The sequence below is a fragment of the Tamandua tetradactyla genome, chromosome 8 (genome assembly GCF_023851605.1).
Source record: "Tamandua tetradactyla isolate mTamTet1 chromosome 8, mTamTet1.pri, whole genome shotgun sequence".
Lineage (NCBI taxonomy): Eukaryota > Metazoa > Chordata > Mammalia > Pilosa > Myrmecophagidae > Tamandua > Tamandua tetradactyla.
In genome coordinates, this window is record NC_135334.1 from 32,015,550 (window position 1) to 32,028,298 (window position 12,749).

Below are 12,749 nucleotides of genomic sequence, written 5' to 3' on the forward strand. Positions count from 1 at the left end.
TTTCAGGCGAGAATTCTACCACCGTGACCTTGCACAGCCCTACTGCATTTCTTTTAAATCAACTGGTTTTTAATGCCATATGGGTCCCCGTATCCCTATAGGACACACTGTGATGGGGAAGAGCTCTAATCAATAAGGGCAAAATTAGCCTCTTCTTTCTTTGTTCTTCCTAGGTGTTGCCTTTCTCTTTGGAACTCCATGAGCTGCCCTCTCTCCTCTCTTTTTATCAGAGAATCTCAAGAAAAGGCCAATCCATACTGAGGCACAAGATACTAGTGACACCTATAATCTCTCTCATGGGTGTCTGACATTTGTCCCAGTTGATGCTTAGAATACAGTAAGGTACTGCAGTTTGAGCAAATATTAGATGCTATATAAAAATGTTTGATGCTATATAAAAATGTCCAGGATCACAGTCCAATGATAAGCACTTAATGGGATTTGCTGGATCCTTGCAGTCACCAGTTCAGGAAGCAGACCAGTCAGCCACTCAGCACCCAGAACTAGCAAGGATCCATTTAACACTGCATGAGTCTGAGGAACCTTTCTTCTCTGCCACCATGTGATAACATAAATCATACACAGATACCACTATAGAATGGAGCAGAAGAAGGAGAAAACATTTCAGAATTTTTTAAAAATGACTACCTCGCAAGTACAGTCTTATGAAGAAGATAAGATAAAATACAGCAAAATAGAGAATCCACATTTGCTTTGCACATCTGTATGTGAAGAGTGAGTATGCCACCTCAGTGCATTTAGGGGCGGTTCCCAGAATTTTTGAGTCTGTGTAGCGAATTTTTGCATTATGGAGTGATTATAAATCCCTAGGCCAAAATTAAAGAGTCAAATAATTTTGAGTCAAGACTATAACCTTTAGAGAGAGGATGTACATATGTAGAAAGAGGATGGTCAGGATAGAGTAAAAAAGGGTAGTTAAGACAAGTTATCATTAGAGCCCCTTACTAGTCTGTAAAAGTTTGAAAAGAGCCACTTTTCAAAGAAGGAAGCTCAATATCAGCAATTCACACCTGGGACACATTTGGAGACGGCATTTTTGAAAGAAGTGATTGGACTTCAACAATATTCAGAAAGGGAATACACAGTTAGTATAACATAAATAAACTCTAACCAGGGAAATCCAAGGAATCAGTGGAGCGATGCCACTCTTATGAGAGTTAGTTCAGTCAAAACCCATACTCTTTTGAGCCAGAAAACAGAAGTTAGAGAATATATATCTCCTAAGAGTAAAGAGGAAGATGGTAGAGATTTGGTTGTGGCTCCAACACTTATTTCCTATTGCCTTTAGGGAGAGATAGCTACTCATCTCCACTCCGGTATTCTACCTCCACTAGAAGTTTATCTCAGCTCAAGGGACGCATTTCCCATGCACAATCTGCCACTCCTAGAGAGTGGGGATAGGGTGGAGTAAAGACCTTCTTTCAGACTAAATAGTGATTACAGTGATAGAGGTAAAACATTCAATCAGCATTCAGATTTTCTAGCCAAATTTGGAGCGATAGAGTAGGAGTTGAAACAGAAATAACTGCAGGATAATGAACAAACTCTCACCTTAAGGAAGGACCTTAATCATGAGAAAATGTCTTTTACAGAAATATAAAAGGTTTACTATAGCAGCATTATGCTTCAAATATCTCCCAATTTAGGTTCCATCAATAAACTTCTCTCTTTCTCTCCTAACCCTGTTCATTAAGAGTTAGTCTCAAAGCTAAAGTCAGGAAGAAGGAGACTGACGTCAATGAGGTAGTGGGAAGGTAAACTCTATGGCTTAGGCAGAGTAGGAGGGGTTTCAGGTAGGGAAAAGGTGGCATAAAAAGAAATATTTGGCTCTTGCAATTGTGAGAAAAAATAAGACAAAAGAAAAGAAAGACAGGCAGCTGTTCGGGCATCCATGCTCCTCCTCCACATACAGAGGGTTGTGGTGCTTGTTAAATATCTAAATAGTTTTGCAGAAGCCTAGGGATCAGGGCTAACTGACAAGCCCCCTAAAATACATGAGTGTGGGTGTACAACACCTCAGAAGAAATCCTTATTTATGGCACATATAACATTGAGCAAAAAGTGGAGCTGAGGTGCCAAAGGGAGTTGGCTAGATTAATGATCCTGGGATAGAACCCAAGCCTTTTCATGGTAGGTCCTTGGTATACAGAGTATCCAGAAGGCTCTGTATCTCCAAGAAGGAGACAAAGTTGTGAAAGAACTGGTGGACGTTGTGAGGAAGAAGTCAGGATGTTTAGACTCCTAATGTGGGCAAAGGCCCAGGGTCTAAGACTTCAGTGGTGAATACCAGAACAAAAGCTAAATGGGACAATGGCACCTCAGACTAGGAAGCAGTTCCAACCTGTTGCCTTTCAGAAGGGATCAGCTTATATCTATATGAAATGATATGAATCTGAGGCCCCCCTTTTCCCACAAATGCCACAATCCCTCAAGTAAGCCACATCCCTATAGCTGGTTATCTTAGAGAAGTACAGGCAGGGAAAGAGGAAATCTAAGAAACTAAGCATATAACCTAAAGAGCCTGAAGATCTGCCTAAAGGGACTGGACTTCTAAGTTATTATATCGGACTAAGTATACTGAATTTGACTAAATTGCATATATTTCCCATTACTTAGCTGGTTTATGAGAAAGATCAGAAAAATTACAGAGGATTTCTTTTTTAAATCCTATAATTTCTTTGAGCTTCTGAGAGTAACAGAATGAATAATTTTGTATGCCTGCTGTATTATAAATTAAATTAATAAGGAAATAGGGTACAAACAGCCAATTAACAAGAAAATTCTTTTATTGATAGAAAAGCAAAACAAATTTCCCATGAACTCTAATGTCTATTTTATTTTGTCTTTTGGATATACTCAAGTTCAAAATTCAGTTTCTCTGTTGTTAATGATGTTGTCATTGTCATTGTCATCATTAATCTTTCTATAAAAACAACCCAATGAAATCAAAAGTGTCAGGAAAATATCCCTGCCCTCAAAAGATCACCTTGATAAGTCATAGACGCACAATTAAAGTTAATTAAGTTCTTATTTTCAGCTAAGCATTCCTACATGGTACCAATTGATTATTAGGTCAGTGACATTAATAAGTCAAGCCATAGAAGCTATTTCTCAACTGTTAGCAAACAAGTCAAAACCCAAATCAGAACCACGTTTACATTCAATCCAGTGATTAAATATCCCTCCTATATAGACAGCAATTCATTCTAATGTGAACTGAAATGTCTGTGAGCGTCAATCACTTGTTCCAAAGGATGATCCCCCAAGATAAGTGGCTTTTTAGATTCAGATTCAAAGTCCAAATTCACATGGGAATGGACCTAAGGAGGCTGACCAGATTAGATCAGAGTTTCTAGTTATAATTTAATCTATAACTTCCAAGTACTATCAACTAGGAATCGCTCAACTGACACTCACAGAAAAGTACTTAAAGCATATGTCTCTACAGTGGAAAACCAGTAATTTTAACCACTATCTAATTAATTCAACTGATATAGATATAAAGGGTGGAAAAGTCAGGTGCAAAGAAGTTTTGTTAAACCCTAATTTATTCATATTTTCTAAAAACTACTCATCAAACTAAACAGATAATGGTCATATTTCCACTTTACTTTTAGCTGTAAGATATACGTTATATCTCCATACAACATATAGGTTATAAATGAAAAAATCTAGCCACAATCCAGGTTTTTAGTCTAGGTGGCTCTAAACTTTTTCTGGATATTTTTGCTTTCCATCTAGACATTTGAACCAAGAGAGATGGTCATAACATCACTATCATTGCTATGTTTGAGTCACTAATCTAGGAAAGGAAGCTTATCTAATTACCAATTCCCTGAGCCAATCAGGACTCTCTCCTTTCATTAAATAAAGAGAAAGTCATTCAGATTTGACCTCAGAGAAATAAGTGCATGCATATACCTGACTTTTCAGTATCCTCTATGGATAAGAGGCTGGAACAACTATTTGGTTTCCATCTCATTCTTGTAATGGCAGAAAAGAGAATACAAAATTCCATTGTAAATTTGTACAAAATGTATGCATATACAAATACATATCTATGGGTGTATATAAATTCTAAAGAAGATTATATCCATCTGCATCTTTAAGATTCAGAGTCCCATACAGTTGACATAATGGCATCCTCTCTCTAATTTTCTTATTTTAAAGAACAATAAGAATCAAGCATGCCACCTTATTAATACTGAATAGCAAGTGAGGAGTTGAGCTGTAGCTGCAGGGGTGTGAAGCAATTAGTTTGACGGGACATCAGTGAGTAAAATCCTTAAAATAAATTTAGCTTTTTTCCAGATTGCCTTTTGTTTCTTATAAATAAAAGTCAAAATGCCCTTTTGGTAGCATCCCAAACTCCTGAGACTGTCGACTCAGCTCTATAAGAAGCAGGGCTTTAAACAGGGTGTGTGCAAATTATTTGGATATGTGCTTATTTCTATAATTTGGTGTGGGGACTGGCATTACCAGAATTTCATGTAATTACTTTTCTATCTCATAAAAAATACCAAGTGATACCAACAGAAGTTTAAGGTTCTGAATAAATTAAACTCACATGAAATTTTACTTGTGAACCCCATCATCTTTACACAGAGCCCTATTAAAAATATCAAACCATTGTCAATTAGAAGAGAGGCATATAAATTTTAAGGTACATAACACAAGCACATTACCGATATGTGTGCCCATGTTTAGAGATATCAAGATCTTGTTTTACAATATGCATAAATGCATCTATTTCTCCTGCTCCCTCTATTTCTTGAAGAAAGATGATATAGGACAATTTCATAACTACCCTTTTCCCAGGAGTTTACAGGCTGCTCCTTGGAAGGGGATTATTATTGCATGCCTTGAATGCATTATGATTCATAAGGCAAGAACATATGAATAGCTTCAGCACCAAAGAAATGGAGTCATCATCCAGCATTGCTCACAACAGAACATCTTATTGCTTTAATAAAATGGGAAATTATTCACTGTAAAAAGTGCACCAAATAAATGGAAGAAAATAGTATTCATGTACTTAGTGGAGCTCACTGGAAATGAGGGAGCTCCCTTTTTGGGTCCCTGATTCTATCTAAATTTCAAGTCCAGAAAGTCATTGTGGAATAAAGTAATAAAGAGCTACAGCTGGATGAGGGTGCGCTACAGAAATTAATGGACTTTCTTTTTCACAGTGCCTTAGTCATTCTGATGTACAATGTTGACTCCGCTGCACTGAAGGATTCCCTAGTGGCCTGAGGGAGTTAATGCACTCTGTAACTTATTACTAGGAAGTGACTAAGGCACTGGAGAGATTCTGGTTCATTGTTTAATATATTATACCCAAAGATTATACCTGGTCTTCCTAATATTACAACATGGCATGCTGAAATGATGATCCTCTGTGCTTCAGGAAAGGACTTGGGTGAAAATCAAGTGGGTGATTAAAATTAATCTTACTAAATTATTTCATAAAAGATTTAGACTGACCTTAGGAAATTTAGTAGATGACCTAAACCTCAGAGATAATATTTTCTCTGGATAAGAGCACATATTCCTGGAACCAAGACAGAGTCTAGAACAGTTAGTTACTTGGGAGAGGGATGCACCTAGGGGCACTGTTGCATTATACCCTGCAGGTTAGTGAGAAGTCTTTTACTTAAGATTTTTGTAGACAATTCCCAAGCATACATTTTCCAGACTCTTGAATATCTGTCTAAAAATGGATTTCCAAGAAGGGCTGCCGCTGCATATAATTAAGACTATAATATGCTTCTGGCCCTTCTACCATACATCTAAGAGAAACAAAGTGGCAACTGACCATAGGTGGCCTTCATTTCTAACTTAGAAGTCCTTGTCTGGTAGGGGGAGAAAAAACAAAATATTTACCTTGGTCTCCCACTTTTCTCCTCAATCTGTGTTCATGTATTCAGTGAAGTTAGCTAAGCCAGACTCAGAAAGAGAAAGACAGCCCCTCCTTTGATGCATCACAGAGGCAGACACATATTTCTACGTAAACAATCTGCAAACATTTTCTCCTACAAGTAGTCACTGGATTTAACTGCTCTTGAAATTTGCATGTCCTGTCATTCAAATTGCCCAACATCCCCACCAGTCTCACCCCCAAACACATACAGTACAAGCAGGCACACACATCACTGCTTCCAGGTGGTAACTGCATGCAGGGAGGACTACAGGCACTGTTTAAATATTAACCATGTTTTAATAGATGGCATTCCTGCGCATCCATTATTTGTTTGTTTTCTGTTGTGGTGGTTGTTTCTGTTATTCTCAAGAGGAAAAAAAAGAAAACATAGATGCCATCTTTTCATAACAGTCAACTACACTATAGTACAAAAGAAAACTTCTGGAAACAGCAGAAGCCGGGTCTGCACCACTGAATTCCTCATTCAGAGGTAACCATTATATCAACAGCTGGAAATTAAGAACAAAGGATATACAGTTTGAAGGACTTAGTACAGAACTGTAGTTTGATTTGGTATTTGGTACCAATAGAATAAATACATAACAAAGGTACACATGTTCTAAAAGTAAAACAGAAACATTCTGGTTGGTTAGTTACGGCACTTTCAGTACTGTACATCACCTAATATATATATATATTTTTTTTTTTTGCAAAAGGTAACTTATGAGATGTCTAATAATAAGAAAATCAATAGTACATACAAACCCGATTGCAGAAAAAGAAACCAACTGAAAGCTAGAAATAATCACTTTCCGAAACAGTCCCTCCTTCACCTACACAACCAGAGGGAATAACCAGTACAGTGAAGTGGTTTCAGCATCAGACTTGGCTGGACAACCCTGGGGCCCTCTGTGAATCCTGAAAATGGTCACAAATTAAAGGTATACAGGTAGAGGTGGGGCAAGCAAAAGCAGATTAGTTTTGTTTTTAACTAATGTAATAATTTTAACATACTTAATCTCGACCAGCGAGGGATATTTCTAATAATAAATTAAAATGCAGTGTCCTGAACAAGGGAGTGGTTAACCAAAACAGGGGCTGACTAGAGAGGGGTACCTGTCATAAACGTTGCCTCCTTTTCTGGGTCTGTTCACGGATTGAAATATCTATCCTTAAGCTAATCTCTTCACATTTGTTTCACCTGGTTGTACAGCTGTCTCTGTGGTCTCTTTTAGTTTTGTTGCTTAAATACAGACGTTTTCTTTATAACATACTATTGCCTGAGTCCGGCTGGGGATGGGAATGGGGAGGGGAGGGAAGCTGAAGGAAGAGTGAAAGCTTGGGGGACTAGGGGGAAGAAGGTAATGGAACCTTAACTTGACAGCTATATACAACACCACTGAGACCCCTCCCCTGCCTTTGTTCCCGGGTGGTGAATGCCTTCTGTGTGTTTGATAACTTGTGCGGTTTCTCCTCCTTATTGGGTTGTGGGAGGGGGTCCTGGGGTTGGGAGGGAAGACACATCTTTCATTGACAATGAGAAATTATGTGATTTGTCATGCGCTTGGGTTGTGTTAGTATTATAATAATTATTGTAAATATTAATAAAGTATTATTATCAGCATTATTCCTTCTTCCTAGACTTTCCTCGCCCCGTATTTACAAATACCGCACAGTGCCTCGGCGGAGGAGAAACAGTGTAAGGGGCGGGCAAAGATGAAAAGAAGGAAGAGGAAAAGGGGCCAGAGGAAAGTAGAAGATGAAGGGAAAAGGAAGAAGAGAGGGAAAAAGCAAAAGACGGCAAAGGAATTGGAAAAGAGAAAGGGGATCAAAAAGGGACCAGACAATCAGGACAGTACCACCGTTTGCAAAAGGCCCTCGCCAGCTGCGTCCAAACAGGAAGAGGCTGCGTGCGCTCCTTGCGGACTAGGGGCCGGCGGTGGAGGAGGAGGAGAACAGGGGCCTGGGCATGGGAGGCCGGGGGACAAAGAGGAGAAGGAGGCATTGGAAGGAGCGCAGAAGGCAGAGTCCCGGGGCTGCCTTTCTAACCGGGTTTCTTTTGCATAGGTTGGGGCCTGGCTGCCCCCCCGGGGCAGCCCCCGGCCGCTGTGGCTGCTGCTGCAGTGATCCCGCTCGTACTCCTCCTGAGCCCTCTGCATCTTCCGCTTCTTCATCCTACGCTTGTGGATGTGAAAGGTGGAGAGGGACAGCACGATGAGGCAGAAGATGAGGGTGACCAGGACAATCAGCACCAGCGTGGAGGAGAAAGACTGGAAGAGCTGCTGTCCCACCTGCGTGATGCAGGTGCCGCCACCACCGCCGCCGCCTGCGCCTGGGCTACGGACACTCGGGTTGCCGCTGCCGCTGGCGTTGGAAGAAGCAAAGGTCCGGTTGAGGAGACACGGCGGCAGCGCCAGCCTCAGCTCCTTGGGCGCCCTGGCACTCATCGGCGCTGGGCTGGGAGGGGCCAGGCCCACCAGGCTTCCCCTCTTAGGCACACTGTTCCCACCAGCGAGGAAGAGGAGGGCGCCCACGCCACCCAAAACTACTCTCTGAGCCTTGCCGGGGTTGGCGCACGAGCGCAGGACTAAAGGAACAACTGCAGGCAAGCAAGCCGGCCAGAAAGCGAGATGCGCCTGGCAGATCCTCTCCGGCCCCGCGTGGAACGCGTCTCCGCGCGCTTCTTCCTGCACCCTGCACGGAGGCACCAGGCTGCAAAGAGAGCAGGCTTAGTTAGGATCCCAGCCGCTGCTCGAGGTAGTGCGAAGGACGGGAATAATCAGCCGCCACTGCCAAACGTTCTTCCCCGCACTCTGCCTCGGCTGGGCGCTGCCCATCATCTCCGCAGCCAACGGACCCCAGCCCACCTGCCCCCCGCCGTGTACCAGAGCCTTCAGCTACTTGCTCGCACCACTCGCGGGAAAGGGGTCTGTGCTGGCACAGCGGAGGTGCGGATTACTCAGCAGATAAGGTAGTCTCCCTGAGCCTCAGCAACTTTCTAATTGCAACAGACTGCTGCCGCTTCGGATCCCGGTCCCTACTTCCTGAAGCGTCCGCTCTTTCTGGCGCCTTCTCCGCGGACATCTCCGCCTGGATCCTACCCTCTTCAGCACCCACCCCTGCTGCTGAGCCGACTCCGGGTACTCAGTCTTCCCTCCCCCCACCCTCTCACCCCGGCTGGCGTTAAATCCTTTAGGTTCTCTATTTCCAGGGTGGTACCGCCTGACACAACGTTTCAGTTCGCCTCTGTTAGCGATAGCAGCGGACGCGCAGATCGCGTCCCATCCTTTCTCTAGTCTTCTTCCCTGGTAACCAACACCAACACCCCACCTCCCCCCAAAGGCAGATGAAGCACCTTTCTCAGCTGAATCACATCCCCCAAATGTCCCCCTTTTCCCCATCTTCCTTGTCTTTTTTCCCCCGCCCCCCACTTGTCGATATGTTGTTTCTTTTTAGGGGCGTTGTAAATGGAAAGAGGAGGGTTCCCGTCTGCAAAGTTTGGGGAACGGACCTTCTCTCCGGCCTTCTCTCCCAGCCCGAGGGCCGGAGGCTCTTCCAGAGACCAGAGCCGGCAAAACCGCAGCGCGCGATAAAGCCTTCTTGCTGTTCCCAAGAGGCAGCTGCAAACTGTTGCACTGCGGAGCAGCGAGGCGGCGCGCAAGCCGGGGCCAGGGCCCGGGTCCGAACCGGAGCCGAAGCTATATGGCCAGGGGTGCCTGCCCAGGCTTCCGGGGCTGCCCTCCCCCATCGCGCAGGACCGCCGGGAGTCTTTAGCCGCAAGCGTTTCTTACCTGGGGCCGCCAGCTGGCTGCAGAGAAAGAGCCCCCGCGGCGCGGCTGCAGTGGTGGCTGCAGAAGGCGCGGAGTGAAGGGGCCAGAGACCGACCGCGCTGCTGTCGGCGCCGCCGCCGCTTCAGGGAGCTCAGCTCGCAGCCTATTGCCAGAGAGGCCGGTGACGTCAGGCAGTCACCGCCAGGGCTCCAAGCCACCCCTCAGGCCCCCACCCTACCCTAACACCCCAACACCTTGTTCCTGGCAGAACGAGGCCCCTGCCACCCTTGCACCCAGTTCCCTGCATGTCCAGGGGCTACAATGCGCACCCCCACTTCCACCCCGTAAGCAACCCACCTTCTGCACTCCCAGGCCTAGGAAAGGTTGAAGCTTCAGTTCTCCAGCTGCCAGATTCCTCACTCTCAACATCCCTACAGATGGTCCCAGGAAAGCATTTCTACACTCTGGAGACCCATCTCCTCTCCAGGCACAGATCAGACTTTCTCCCTTGGCTGATAGCGATCTTCCTTTCTTGAATCCTTCTGTGGTGCCCATGGTTCTGAATATAAACTGTGTGAGAGCGAGAGATGATTTGGGGATATTTCTGGATGCAAGAACCTGAAATTCAAGCCTGAAAGCACATTTAACATCAAATAATTCAAAGTAACCAGTTTCCTCTCCACCAGAATCCCCAACTAATCCTTGGCTCTACCTGACTCAGAAGTCTCCCTTCCTCCCTCATACACTCTTCATCTACAGGCCCAAGGCCCACTCAGTATATTAAACACTCCTTCTCCTCTGACAATCTGTGCACCCATGAACACACAAAGCACACACAAGATGTACAAGGCGGGACTCCTCAGTTAGAAAAGTCCAGAAATGTACAGCACTATGAAAACTTCTGCGCATTGTACCTCTCACAAAGCACTCTGTCATTGGCCTTAAAGCTTGTTGAAGTGCTTGGTGCCTTTTTTGTACTATTAATCATAGCCTTTCTGCACAATGGAAAGAATTTCCCAAAGGTTTCTCATCACCCTGTCTAAATCTAAACAGCAACTAGTGAACTATTGGTTTAGGATCCTTGGGAAAATCTGAATGGTGCCTTTGGTTACAGTAGCCAGCCTTGAAATGGAATATGCTTATCTTTCGGTAGGAGAAGTCAGCTTGGAACAGTACCAAGAGACATTGTATGGCCTTTGAAAACAAAACAGGTGTTTTATTAAATGCACACTTCCCCTGCCTTGCCCTGTTTGTTCCTATCTTTGAGTCTAGTACAGTGTCTGCGCAACAACTTACTTGCCAGATTGAATGATGCATTAAACATTACTGCTTTTTCCTGCTATGCAACAGAATCAAGGGCTAGTAGGAATGACCCATGCACACCTATCTACTTTTATATGCTATGCTCATAAAAAAAGAGTGACTTGGGGAGCAAAAAGGTTTCCTCTTTTTTTGACCTTGTGTTCCTCTCTTGTCCTATTCCGGCTTCTCCTTTTCCTCTCCTTGCCCATGACTTATATGTGGAGGAAGAAATGCATCATATCTCCCCAAATATTCTGCTTTCATTTATTTGAATAAAAGTCATCAACTCTTTCTATATATTTGACCCAATTAAAAAATATCCCTATTTAAACTAATACTTCAGAACATGCTAAATAATGTGTGATTGCTTCAGAGCAGGATTCCATGCCCTCAATTGCCAGAGTCACAGTTAAAGATGGTCAGAGACCTTAATGTTGGCTTAGGTTTCCTGTCTGAAATGAGGACCTTCTGAAGCCCTGCCAAAGCCTCCGGCCATATTTAGGTATTCTGGCTTTGATGGTCTCACAATGGTGAACCTTGTTTTCACTGCATTCACTGACTTCACCATTGACACTTGACAGGCAATCCCCCATTTTGCACACTCTCTTTGTTCCTGAAAAGTTGAGTCTAATCAACATTTTGTAAAGCAAATCCAATTTTGAATACTCCAAAAAGAGATCTGGATATTTAAAGAGAATCTTTAGCAAAAACCATCTTGTAAAGCAAAGAATCGTTACATAATTAACTCTTACTGGTCTATCAGTTTTCTACATTTGGAGAAATGAGTGCATGGGTTTTCCCAGTGAGGAACACACCTTTATAATAGGTTGTAATGGAATTATAATATACATGTAATGGGATTTCTCTTCACACTATGTTTCTAGGACATGTGATGAGGCTTCTATTGTTCTTATTCTTACATTATAAATTATAACTAAATATTTTATCAGGAAAAGTGCCTGCACTATTTTAAACCACCTCTGGGAAGACAAGGTCTTACCCTGGAGAACTTACATTCTACAGTAGATGAATATGATTCACAAGACAATGGAATTCAGCTGGAAATGATTTAGATAGACTAAATATATAATTTTTAGGTCAAAACCCAGCATATTTTTTCCTTTCTCTTACTAGAAGAATGGGCTGTGTGTTTATAATTTGTCTTACCCAGAGGATAAATGTGCTAGATGAATAGACTTGAATTTCACTAGGTAATGTAATCCAAGCCCAAGAAACAGCAATGACAGCAAATATGCACACCTATGGGGCTGCAGGAATTGATCCCACCCAATGGCTATATGGCTTGGGCACAGCTGGCACAGTGGCCAAGTTTCGTTCAGACAATAGATAGCCACTTTTCTTTGCCACCAAACTTCTCAAGACATACTTCCAAGAATAGAGGCTAGATTCTGCCATTCCCTCGATCTTCCCTTATAATGGGAAAACCCCTCAGGGTTTGGACAGGTTCCAAATATTTAGTAACATATAATATTTGTTCTCAAGTTAAATGAGAGGTCTCCATCTAGTTTAGAGAGTAGTACATATGGGCACCTGTTTCAGCAATCTAAAGAAGCACTGAATCAATAATAATAATAATAATAATAATAATAATTACTATTGTTGTCACTTGCAAAACACCTACCCTATGCCAGGCTGCACTAAACTCTCTCTCTATTAGCATTAACCCTCACAACAACCCTGTACAATTATTATTTCCAAAATCACTTATTCATTCA

The 12,749-nt window shown here is 42.9% G+C and overlaps 1 protein-coding gene and 1 long non-coding RNA gene across 2 annotated transcripts in view; both read right to left on the reverse strand.

The window, feature by feature from the left end:
• Window positions 1–7,788: 7,788 nt before the first annotated feature.
• Window positions 7,789–8,388, reverse strand: C8H11orf87 (chromosome 8 C11orf87 homolog). Its single transcript, XM_077112044.1, has one exon. The coding sequence runs from the start codon at window positions 8,386–8,388 to the stop codon at window positions 7,789–7,791; it is 600 nt and encodes a 199-aa protein (XP_076968159.1).
• A 1,704-nt stretch (window positions 8,389–10,092) lies between these two features.
• The window catches only part of LOC143643329 (uncharacterized), a 121,732-nt gene continuing 119,075 nt past the window's right edge, over window positions 10,093–12,749 (reverse strand). Inside the window, exon 3 of the long non-coding RNA XR_013156223.1 lies at window positions 10,093–10,281. This is a non-coding gene — a long non-coding RNA (uncharacterized LOC143643329). The remainder of the gene's footprint in view (window positions 10,282–12,749) is intronic.

What these genes read in the sequence shown, in the direction of transcription:
- C8H11orf87 (XM_077112044.1), bottom strand. Translation starts at nt 8,388, where the DNA reads ATGAGTGCCAGGGCGCCCAAGGAGCTGAGGCTGGCGCTGCCGCCGTGT.